This window comes from Geotrypetes seraphini, chromosome 4 (assembly GCF_902459505.1).
Source record: "Geotrypetes seraphini chromosome 4, aGeoSer1.1, whole genome shotgun sequence".
Classification (NCBI taxonomy): domain Eukaryota; kingdom Metazoa; phylum Chordata; class Amphibia; order Gymnophiona; family Dermophiidae; genus Geotrypetes; species Geotrypetes seraphini.
In genome coordinates, this window is record NC_047087.1 from 130,811,920 (window position 1) to 130,824,834 (window position 12,915).

The 12,915-nt window shown below is 49.1% G+C and overlaps 1 protein-coding gene across 1 annotated transcript in view; it reads left to right on the forward strand.

The window, feature by feature from the left end:
* The window catches only part of BACE2 (beta-secretase 2), a 162,836-nt gene extending 156,326 nt beyond the window's left edge, over positions 1–6,510 (forward strand). Inside the window, exon 9 of the mRNA XM_033943013.1 lies at positions 5,047–6,510. Within this exon, the coding sequence (XP_033798904.1) occupies positions 5,047–5,285 (239 nt within the window). The 3' untranslated portion in view covers positions 5,286–6,510. The remainder of the gene's footprint in view (positions 1–5,046) is intronic.
* Positions 6,511–12,915: the final 6,405 nt, after the last annotated feature.

Genomic DNA, 12,915 nt, shown 5'->3' on the forward strand with positions numbered 1-12,915 from the left:
CCTCCCCCTCAGACTCTGCACCCAGCCCCTTCCCAGCTCTACACCCAGCCCCCTTCCCTCACTACTCCCCCTGTCAGACTCTGCACTAGAGAGCTGCACGGGAACGGGGACGACGGGAATCCCGCGGGACCCGCGGGCATCCCGCGGGTTCCCCCTTCGGGTCACGGGGATCCCGTGGGGACGCCCCTAGGGTCGCGGGGATCCCATGGGGACGCCCCCTAGGGTCACGGGGATCCCATGGGGACGCCTCCGAGGGTCGCGGGGCTCCTGCGGGGCTGGATGTACTCAGTCGCGCGGCTCTTCTTCTCCCTACCTTCTCTGCTTGCAGCACAGAGCCGAACGGAAGTCTTCCCGACGTCAGCGCTGACGTCGGAGGGGAGGGAGGGCTTAAACAAAGCTTAAACAAAGCCCGCCCTCCCTCCGACGTCAGCGCTGACGTCGGGAAGACTTCCGTTCGGCTCTGTGCTGCAGGCAGGGCAGGTAAGGAGAAGGAGAGTAGCCTCGCGGTTCGAGTGGCTACCAAGGGAGGGGGCGGTCCGCCCCGCCCCGCCCCGGTTGCAGCACAGCCGGCCAGGTCCCCTTACTTTTGTGGCACTTCCCCGACCGACCGATAACAGCCCGGGTCCGACAATCTTCCCTGCCCTGTAGCCGTGAATCTAAATTACCTTCTTACAGCAGCTGTAAGAAGGTAATTTATATTCGCGGTTAAGGGTAGGGAAGTTTGTCAGACCGGGGCTGTTGTCGGTTGGTCGGGGAAGTGCCACAAAAGTAAGGGGACCTGGCCGGCTGTGCTGCACCCGGGGCGGTAGAGAAGGAGGGGGGGAGAAGGACGCTGAAAGGCCATGGTGAAGACAGGAGGAGGGGGGAAGGACTCTGAAAGCACTTGAAGACAGAGGAGGGAGAAGGACGCTGAAAGCACATGGGGGAATACAAAGGGGTGGAGAAGGACGCTGAAAGGCCATGGGAAGGGCGGGGGGGGGAAGGACTCTGAAAGCACTTGTGGAAAACAGAGGGGGGAGAAGGATGCTGAAAGCACATGGGGAAGACAAAGGGGTGGAGAAGGACGCTGAAAGGCCATGGGGAAGACAGAGAGGGAGAAGGATGCTGAAAGGACATGGGGAAGATGGGGGGGAGAAGGACATTGAAAGGAAATGAGGAAGAGAGAGTAGGGAGAAGACGCTGGCAGGGAAGAAGACAGATGCCAGACTATGGGGGGAGCGGAGAGAAGAAGATGGGTGCCAGACCAATTTGGAAGGGGGAAGAAAGGGAGAGGCACAGTAACAGAGCAAATGGAAGATGCAGAAGGAAGAGAGACAGTGGATGGAAGGAATTGAATGAGAACATGAGGAAAGCAGAAACCAGGCAACAAAGGTAGGAAAAGAATTCTATTTCTTTTTTTTTTTTTTTTTTTGCTTCAGGATAAAGTAGTATATTAGTTGTGTTGATAAAAATTTATAAACATTAGAGGCTCTGGTAGAAACCCGTTTACAAAGTATGTATTCTTCCCAATTAATATTTTCAAATTAATAAAGTCTTTTTGCTTATTTGTAAATGGGTTTCTACCAGAGCCTTTAATTCAGTAGCATAATTAAATGAAATAACTATTTCTGAAGTTTATAGGGACGGGCGGGGACGGAGGGGATTTCTCGCGGGGACGGGTGGGGACGGAGGGGATTCCTCGCGGGGACGGGTGGGGACGGAGGGATTCCTCACGGGGACGGGTGGGGACGGGTGGGATTTCTGTCCCCGCGCAACTCTCTACTCTGCACCCAGCCCCCTTCCCCCTGTCAGGCACTGCACTGAACCCAGCTCCCCTCCCTCCCCCTCCCCATCAGATTCTGCACCCTGCCCCCTTCCCTCCCCCATCAGACTCTACACCAAGCCCCCTTCCCTAACCACTCCCCCTGTCAGACTCTGCATCCAGCCCCCTTACATCCCCCCTCTGTCAGGCTCTGCAGCCAGCCCCCTTCACTCAATAACCCCCTGTCAGACTCTTCACCCAGCCCCCTTCCCTCCCCTTCTGTCAGACACTTCACCCAGTCCCCTTCCCTCCCCCATGTCAGACTCTGCACACAGCCCCTCCCCCTGTCAGGCACTGCAATGAATCCAGCTCCCCTCCCTCCTTCTCCCCGTCAGATTCTGCACCCTGCCCCTTCCCTCCCCCATGACTCTACACCCAGCCCCCTTCCCTAACTATTCCCCCTGTCAGACTCTGCACCCAGCCCCCTTACATCCCCCCTCTGTCAGGCTCTACAGCCAGCCCCCTTCACTCAATAACACCCTGTCAGACTCTTAATCCAGCCCCCTCCCCTCCCCCCTGTCAGGCACTGCACTGAACCCAGCCCCCTACCTCCCCCTCCCAGTTAGACTTTGCACCCAGCCCCTTCCCTCCCCCATTAGGCTCTGCATCCAGCCCCCTTCCCAGCTCTACACCCAGTCCCTGTCCCTCACCACCCCCCATCAGACTCTGCACCCAGCTACTTTCCCTCCCACCCTGTCAGACACTGCACCCAGCTCCCTTACCCCCCCCTGTCAGACTCTGCATCTAGCCCCCTAACCTCCCCTCCTGTCAGACTCTGCACCCAGCCCCCTTCTCTCCCCCTCTGTCCAACTCTACACCCAGCCCCATTCCCTTACTACCTCCTTATCAGACTCTACACCCAGCCCCCTTTCCTCCCCCCTCTGTAAGACCCTGCACCCAGCCTCCTTCCAACTGTACACCCAGCCCTCAATACCCCCTGGTCAGGCTCTGTACCCAGCCCCCTTCCCTCCCCCTTGTCAGGCACTGCACTGAACCCAGCCCCCTCCCCATCAGACTCTGCACCCAGCCCCCTTCTCTCCCCCATCAGGCTTTACACCCAGTCCCTTTCCCGGCTGTACACCCAGCCCCCTTGCCTCACTACCCCCATCAGACTCTGCACCCAGCCCTCTTCCCCCCCACCCTGTTAGGCACTGCACCCAGCCCCCTTCCCTCCTCTCCTATCAGACTCTGCACCCAGGCCTCTTCCCTCCTCCCACCAGGCTCTGCACCCAGCCCCCTTCCCTGCCCTGCCCTCCTACTTCACTGCTAACCCAGTGTTCCTTTTTCTTTATAGTGAATCGCTGCCTTCCTGCTTTGCATTCCATTTCCCCTCATTTGCATGTGCAGATTGGATCAGGCAAGACATTAGTGAATCAGGTCGGGGTCGGAGAATGCTCGCAAACTGGTCAGGACACGATCAATGGGCTTAGTAATCTAGCCCTTAATGAGTTAGGCATCTACCAGTTAATTAACACCCCCCCCCCCTTTTATAAAACTGTGCAAGATGTGTTTAGCGCCGGCAGGAGGGCTGAATGCTCTACCCTGCTCCGACGCTCATAGGAACTCTATGGCTATCAGAGCAGCCCAGAGTATTCAGTGCACTGGCCGATGGTAAAACTTCTTGTAAGGTTTTGTAGAAAGGGGGGAGGGTGTAATTTTTTTATGTTTTTTTTTTAAATTGGATTTTAATGGTGCTTTCAATTATCAGCACAAAAAAATTATCAGCACTTAAAAAAAATTAAGTTAGGCGCTTAGATCATCTAGGCACGCCAATCTAGATACCCAACTTTAGGCATCTTTTATAGAATCAGGGCCTCCATGTCTAGATCTCAGGATAGCATCAGGCAATAGTATGATCACGGCCAACTGTCCACTTCTGGTAGTTTCACTATGAGAATTCCTCTGTGTCTTTACCTCTGGAAATACAATAGAATGAAAAGTGAAAATGATTCTTAAATCAGTTATTTTAGCATGCTTCTGGTTCAGGGCTCAGTCCTGCAGTATAATTTGATGTTTAACCCCTCATTAATAAAATTTCTTACAGCCAATATGTAGGATAGAATGTTTGCTCCTAGTTTCAAGTTTTATTCGACTTTGATAAATCGCTTATTTAGTTTTACTAAGCGAGATACAAAAGTAATAAAATATAAACATATTTTTACACACAATTTAAAATAATGGGGTAGACAATTAGACATATGGAGTCTATATATGTCTAATTGTCTACCCCATTATTTTAAATTGTGTGTAAAAATATATGTTTATATTTTATTACTTTTGTATCTCGACCAACTAATACAAAAGGGGAGAAGGGATAGAACTACAATTAAGTATTTTTAAAGTTCAGAGGAGAGACAGTGGGAATTCTGCACAAAAAAATTGAAAATACACACACTTCACCTTTTTTTCCAGCCAACCCACGCTCCAGCCCTGCACCCCCCCCCCCCTACAGGCACACACATACCATCTACCTTTATTTCAATGCCCCACATACCCTATATACATTTTTCCAGACCTCCTCCCATCCACACAAGCACTCTCTGCCTCTCTCCCTGCATACTCACCACTCCAGAGCAACTAGAGGAAAAGCTGCACATTGGGTTGCTTCCTGCTTCTCTGCCATGATGGGTCTGACTGTTCCATTGAACCTCATGACCTCTGTAAAGCCGTGCAGCTTAAGGGAAACGCTGGACACCAAGGAAACAGAGGAGGAAGCAACCCAACCTGCGGCTGTACAGCTCTTCCTATTGCCGCACTGGAGTAGTAAGTGTGTTGAGAGGGAGAGAGGCAGTCAAAAGTGAATATCTGTACCACTGAAGCAGATTGCACAAAATTCTGCATGGGAAAGGCTGAATTCTCTGCAGTCTACGAAGATGAGGAATTCTGTGCAAATCCTGCATTGTGCAGCAGCGCAAAATTTTCCCAGGAGTAAATGTTGTAAAATGAAAAAAAAAAAAAAACCTGCTAGGGAAAGGTATACCACCTTTTTGTAGTTACACAACCACACTCAAAGCGGTTTATATATATTCAGGTACTTATTTTGTACATGAACAATGGAGGATTAGGTGACTTGCCCGGGGTCATAAAGAGCAGTCCTGGGATTCAATTCCACAAACTCTGGGTATAGAGGCAGCAGCTCTACTGCTAGGCCACGCCTAACCCAAGTGAAACAGAGAGAGAGAAGACACATGAAGAGGATGACAAAACAGCTTAACTGTAAAAACTTTTCTCTTATTTGTCTCCAGAGGTATCCGGTTCCTTGGTTTCCGCAATCTCAGGTCCTTTCACCACAAAGGATGTCTCCGGCAATTGCATCTCCACAAACCCTTTCCGAGAGCCCATTCTGTGGATTATCTGTTACGCCCTGATGAGTGTATGTGGACTTATTCTCCTTACCCTCATTTTGCTGCTACTGCTTCCTCAGCGGCAAAGCATAGAAGTGGTTAACGATGCATCGTCCCTGGTGCGACACCGCTGGAAGTGAAGGGGGAGAAGGATCTCTCACAGAAAGCATAAAATCACAAGGAAGGAGTCCCATACTGTATTTAGACTGAATTCTTCCCTGCCCAAGTGCCACAACTTTTACTTTGTAGTGCTGATTTGGAAGAACAAAGGGATAGATGCACTAAATGCTCTGATTGGGTACCAATAGTCGCTAAACCAGTTTGGCTGGTATTAGCGAATGTCTGAATTTGCTGACCTGATGTTGAAAACGGCTCACTGCATGATTTTCCACGCAGTCGTACATTCTCCAATTCTGGCATGCAAATGACCTCATTACTGTTAAAATGGGGTCATTAATATTAAAACCAGCTATCTGATTGATGGCTTAACATTGCATGCCATAATCGGATTGGTAATAGTGACCCGAAAAAAACTACATGTGTTTTCATTGGTTTTCTAAGGGCGCAGATGTTGTGTGTGTGTGTGTGTAACACACACATATCTGGCCCATAAAAAAAAGTCAAGCTAGCCCCCTCTGCCCTTGACACTCCCCTGACAAGCCCCTGGAACAAAAGTAGAGGCAGGAGGGATGCCCAGTTCCTCCTGCCGCTGTTAAACACCTCCCCTCCCCCACTAAGCTGAATTGCACCCCCTGCAGGACCCCCCTCTCTACACTTCCAATAAAAATTGGCAAGGGGGATGCCCACTCCCTCCTGCCACTGCAAAACCCCCCACCTAACTACACCCCACCCACCACCACCAGGACCCCCCATGACCAACCAAAAATTGGCAGGAGGGATGCCCCTGCATCCTTCATCTCCCAAAGCTCCCTGTACCTCTAACTTACAATGACTGCAGGATGGATGCCCAGTCCCTCCTGCTCGGAGGCCCACCACTCCAAAATGGTGGGCCTTCCACTTCCCAGTGCATCCTGGGATACACAGGGAGGAGTCTAAGGCCCTGATTGGCTCAGACACCTAATGCCCCTCCCTTAGGGGGGTTCGCAGTGGCAGGAAGTGGGCATCCTCCTGCCTATTTTTATTGAAGAGGGGGTCCTGCAGGAGGTGTGGTTTGGCGTAGTGCAGAAGGATGGCTTTCGCAGCAGCAAGAGGGAGTAGGTATCCCTCCTGATTTATTTTAGTTCGGGGGGGCCTCACTTTTTTTTTTAATGGAGACAGATATTGAAAATGTGTAACACACGCATAATATCTGTGCCATTTAAAAAAAAAAACCCAAAAAAGAAAAAACCTCCAACAGCTGAGTGGCAGGAGGCTGTTTTGGGGTTTCCCCTGCTGCTCAACTGTTTGGCTTCCCCAAACTGGCTCTGCCCATGTGTGAGAGCCATTTTCTAAGTGAGCTATCAGATGGAATTATGATTGCCCTCTGCAAAACTTATTTGCACGGGCAGCCATTTGAACACTGATCGCTGTTTAGAACTCGGCCACAAAATTAGCCCACAGCCTTAGCGACCGTGTTTTGTGCATCTAGCCCAGGGGTAAGCAATTCTGGTCCTCAAGAGCCACAGCCAGGTCAGGTTTTCAGGATATCTACAATAAATATGCATGAGATGGATTTGCATGCGCTGCCTCCTTGAGATGCAAATCTATCTCATGCATATTTATTGTACAATAAATACCTACTAACTTCAAGAAGCCTTCTATTGCACTTATCATGTTTTGTTTTTTATTACCACATAATAAATATATTTATATCACACTGATTTTAAATAACATATTACCAAACCACACTCTCTGAACAAATCACACTACACAACTGTTTTCTTTATAAAATAGCTCAACAGGAATACCCCATTGGGCCAGAAAACCTGGACTGGAGCAAAGCTTTTTCAGTTTCAGTTCCTTTCAACACCACATTGACCCATTTTTTTAAAATTACACGTTCTCTTGCTGTATTGCAAATTGTTACCACAATCTTATGTTGCTCAACCACAATGATTATAGTTTATGCTTTCTGATATCACCACTGGACTTTACAATCATGTTATGTGGTAATAAAAAACAAAACATGATAAGTGCAATAGAAGGCTTCTTAAAGTTAGCAGGTATTTATTGAGTTAGCTGAAGCCATTTTGAGTGATTTAAAGCCCTATTTGTACTAATGCATATTTATTGTGGATATCTTGAAAATCTGACCTGCCTGTGGCTCTCTAGGACCGGAATTGCCTAGCCCTGATCTAGTCCAAGTACTGTTCCAAGTACTGTACTGTGACCAGTGTTCAAGATCTGCCATAAACATAAGAACATAAGAAACGCCTACACCGGATCAGACCGAGGTCCATCTAGTCCGGTGCTCCGCACACGCGGCGGCCCAACTCCCTTCTTTTATAAAAAGCTATGTTTTTTTGTAATGAGGAGAAATAAAGTGTTTGTACCTCCTGGCTGTGTGCCCTTGTGTTTCTTCTCTGCTGGGGTTGGTTACTTCAGAGGAGTAAAGGGTGCATTTGCTGCCTCTTTTTTTTCTATAAGAGGTTTAATAAGAACATGATGTGCTAGTTTGGTTCTACAGGTCCCGTCAGACAACAAAATATCAAAGTTGAATTGCAGCAGCTCCAAGAGGACCCAGCCCTAGGACACAAAGAAGATGGAGATGAAACTTGTTTTTTTTTTCTGGGTTTTTTCAAACCTTAAGTATCTCCTGTAATAGAAAAATGGACTGCATAGATAAAGAGGAAGCAATAGCAGTTATATATCTAGACTTCAGAAAGGCTTTTGACTCTGTCTTCCATGATTTTATTCATAAACATGCTACTGTAGAAAGATGGGCCCATAATGAAAGCTTTCAGCCTGGAAAAGGAGGTAGTAATCCTCTTATACAGACCACTAGTGAAAAAAAAAGATCTTTTGAGCAATGAGTTCAGTTGTTGAGTCTGTACTGTCAAAATCAGGTAGAAGAATGTGTAGAATTTTCAATGCAAACCGTACACAGAGGGGCTTAAGGAACAAAAAAAACAAAATGTATAAAATAAGAGAAAAACCCGAAGGGCAAGGGAGAAAAATAGAGAGAAAAAACGCGAGCGGGAAGGCAAAAAGGTGGATTCAACGGTTGTTGAGAATACACGCATCTTCTTCGCTCCGCGGAAATGAAGAAACTGGGGACCACGCACTCCTCCGTCGGGCGGGAAGGCACTCGCGCATGCGCGGTGCGGCCAACTAGAACTTTCTAGTTAAAAAGGTCCGTACCGGGGCTCCGTCGGTGACGTCACCCATGCGTAAAGAATATGCTGCCTGCTTGTCCTGGGATAAAAAGAAGGTACAGTGGTACCTCGGTCTACAAGTGCACCGGTTTGCGAGTGTTTTGTAAGACGAGCAAAACATTCGCAAAATTGGCGCCTCGGAAACCGAGTGTGCCTTGATTTATGAGCGCCCCGCCCCGCGATCCGGCACCCTCCTCCCCGTGATCCAGCACACCCCCTCCCCCCCCGGCCGCGATCCGGCACCCCCCGCCGTGACCTGAAGTCCCCCAGACCCACCCGAACCCGCTTCTTACTTTCATCTCGGCACCAGCACTAGCATGTCCTGTGCGTTGGTGCCGGTGCCCGAAGATCGGCCTCCTCTTCTGTGCTGGGCCTTGAGCATCTGCGCATGCTCAAGGCCTGCGAGTTCATGTTCTCTCCAAGGTACCACTGTATTTTGTTCATACAGCCCACATTATGTACACCATATGTGTTATACTGCCACCATTTTGCTGGCCTACATTTCAGGAGCCTATCACAACCCTAGGGCGACGGCTAGAGACGCCTAAGCTCACTTCTGAGTGAAACCACGCCCATGCCTAGCCTTAGGTGAATTTAAGCAGCCCTACCAGCCTCCCTAGGCTCACGAAAATGCCTACAACATAGGCAACCCTCCTTGGGGCTTTCAAAAATAATTAACATGTGTCCCAATTGGTGCAAAGATAAGTGCCTTTCCTTTGCAGCACTATAGAGCACTTTTACAGCACTGTATGCACTTTATAATTTATGCAGAGCCTGTTGAAAATTAACAAAAACATTTATTGCATATGCTATTTGCTAAGACCAATGATGAAAACACCACCCAAGTAAGGGCACGAATAGAATTAGAAGTAGAGCCTTGGGTGTTTGAGGTCTAGCAAGAAATCCACTTATTGTAGATTTTTCCTCACTATCTGGTATTTATATCAATAGGACATTTCTTTAAGTTTTCTTATCTAGTTAATCTCCCCAAAAATTGCCACTTTCATCATCCCTGGTAGTCCAGAGGTGCAGCGGGCAGGAGTGAGCTTTCCGGCTCCTGTTCCGCTGCTAACCCGGCTGGTAATGGCTGATTTCTTCTGCCGCTGAGTAGCAATGAATGGGAGCGTGCATTGGCGCTCTTGCTCAGCGCTCAGCGGCTTCTTTGACTGGCTCCCACATATTCTCGCACAGCAATGGGTGCAACAGGGAAGAGATAAGAAGAAATGCTCCTTATGGATAGATGAGAATAGGGGAGAAGAAAGCAGAAAAATGGAAGAAAGTTGAATGTTAAAAGTTAATGCTAAAGATGGATGTATCCAAAAGACATATAACTGACCATGTAAATAAGACAAGCCTTTGAAGGGTGATCAAGAAATATTGTATAAAATTACTCAGAAATGTGAAACTCTGAAAGGAAGGCTACAAAACCTCCCTTTTGATTTACTCCAATTTATTTTATAACCTGAAAATTTTCCAAATTTATTAATCAAATCCAGTAAATTTGGAATCATTGTTTCAGGATTCCTCAAATAAAGCAAAATATCATCCGCATAAGCAGATACAGCAATGTTACTTACCGTAACAGTTGTTATCCAGGGACAGCAGGCAGCTATTCTCACTAGTGGGTGATGTCATCCGACATAGCCCCGATACGGACATCTTGCAAGCATGTCTTGCTTGAAGAAACTCAGAAGTTTCGAGATGCCCGCACCGCGCATGCGCCAGTGCCTTCCCGCCCGATGGTCAGGGCGCGTCTCCTCAGTTCAGATAGCTAGCAGAGAAGCCAACCCAGGGGAGGTGGGTGGGACGTGAGAATAGCTGCCTGCTGTCCCTGGATAACAACTGTTACGGTAAGTAACATTGCTTTATCCCAGGACAAGCATGCAGGTATTCTCACTAGTGGGTGACCTCCAAGCTAACCTCAATGGGATGGAGGGAGAGTTGGCAACTTAGGAGAACAAATTTTGTAACACAGTTTGGCCAAACTGTCCATCCCGTCTGGAGAAAATATCCAGACAGTAATGAGAGGTGAATGTATGAACCGAGGACCAAGTGGCAGCCCTACAAATCTCCTCAATCGGTGTCGATCTGAGGAAGGCTACAGAGGCTGCCATTGCTCTGACCTTATGGGCTGTGACCTTACAGGGAAGGGGTAATCCAGCCTGGGCATAGCAGAAAGAGATACATGCTGCCATCCAATTGGAGATGGTGCGCTTTGAAACAGGTCGTCCCAACTTGTTTGGATCAAAGGAGACGAAAAGTTGAGGAGCAGTTCTGTGTGGTTTGGTGCGATCCAAGTAGAAAGCCAAAGCACGTTTACAGTCCAGAGTGTGAAGAGCTGATTCTCCAGGATGAGAATGAGGCTTAGGAAAGAACACTGGAAGCACAATGGATTGGTTGAGGTGGAATTCAGAAACCACTTTAGGCAGGAATTTCGGATGAGTGCGGAGGACCACCTTGTCATGATGGAATACTGTGAAAGGTAGGTCCGCCACCAAGGCCTGAAGTTCACTGACCCTGCGAGCAGACGTGAGGGCCACCAGAAAAACCACTTTCCAAGTGAGAAACTTTCGGGGAGCCTTGCTCAGAGGCTCAAAAGGAGGTTTCATAAGCTGAGAAAGAACAACATTGAGATCCCAAACCACTGGAGGCGGATTGAGAGGAGGATTGACATGAAAAAGTCCTTTCATAAATCTGGAAACCACAGGATGAGAAGAGAGAGGTTTCCCTTGTAGAGGCTGATGGAAAGCCGCAATAGCACTCAGGTGGACTCGTATAGATGTCGACTTGAGACCAGACTGAGACAGATGTAGAAGATAGTCCAATACAAAGGACAGGGAGGCTCGCTGAGGCTCCTTAGAATTGGAAAGACACCATGAAGAAAATCTAGTCCATTTTTGGGAGTAGCATTGACGAGTAGCAGGCTTCCTGGAAGCCTCCAAAACATCCCTCACCGCCTGGGAAAACTGGTGAGGAGTTACGTTGAGAGGAACCAAGCTGTCAGGTGGAGAGACTGCAGGTTGGGATGAAGCAGAGACCCCTGATGCTGAGTAAGCAGTGAAGGAAACACTGGAAGTAGGTACGGTTCCCTGCTGCTGAGTTGAAGGAGAAGGGAGAACCAAGGTTGTCTGGGCCACCGAGGAGCTATCAGAATCATGGTGGCATGGTCGGACTTCAGCTTGACCAGAGTCTTTTGAATGAGAGGAAATGGCGGAAACGCATACAGAAAGCGATTCCCCCAATCCAGCAGAAAAGCATCTGCCTCGAGGCGATGAGGAACGTAGATCCTGGAGCAAAACTGAGGCACTTGAAATTGTGGGGAGCCGCAAAGAGGTCTATCTGAGGCATTCCCCACTGAGCAAAGATCTGATGAAGGGGCTTGGAATGGAGTGTCCATTCGTGAGGCTGGAGAAGATGACTCAGTTTGTCCGCCAAGACATTGTCCTTCCCCTGAATGTAGACAGCTTTGAGGAAGGCGTTGTGGCGAACCGCCCAATCCCAGACTCTGAGAGCTTCCTGGCAGAGAGAGGCCGAGCCCGTGCCCCCCTGCTTGTTGACATAATACATGGCGACCTGATTGTCGGTGCGAATGAGGACCACCATGTCGCGAAGCAGATGTTGAAAAACTTGAAGAGCATTGAAGATGGCTCTGAGCTCTAGAAGATTGATCTGATGGAGTCGGTCCGCACTGGTCCAGAATCCCTGAGTGCGGAGCCCATCCAGATGTGCTCCCCAGGCATAGGTCGAGGAATCGGTTGTGAGAACCTTCTGGTGGGGAGGAGAATGAAACAGCAAACCTCTGGATAGATTCGAAGAGGTCATCCACCAAAGTAGAGTCTGCCGAAGAGCAGGAGTGACTGTGATGTGTCGAGTCAACGGATCCGACACCTGAGTCCACTGAGATGCCAGGGTCCACTGAGGAATTCTGAGGTGGAGTCTGGCAAACGGTGTCACATGAACTGTAGAGGCCATGTGGCCCAGGAGGACCATCATGTGTCTCGCTGAGATGGTTTGGCGGGAAGACACAGACTGGCAGAGATGAAGAAGAGCATCCAGGCGCTGAGGAGGAAGGAATGCTCTGAGGCGTACGGTATCTAGGACAGCCCCGATGAAGGGGAGCGACTGGGTAGGCTGAAGATGAGACTTGGGGAAGTTGATCTCGAATCCCAAGCTCTGCAGGAACAGAACCGTCGACAGGGTCGCCGAGACGACCCCTGAAGCCGAGGGAACCTTGATCATCCAGTCGTCGAGGTAGGGGAATACATGAAGACCCTGGTTCCGGAGTGCCGCGGCCACCACCACCAGACACTTCGTGAAGACTCTGGGGGACAAAGACAGGCCGAATGGAAGCACTCGATACTGTAGATGGAGATGTCCCACCCGAAATCTGAGGAACTTGCGAGAGGCCGGATGAATGGGAATATGAGTGTAGGCCTCCTTGAGATCCAGAGAGCAT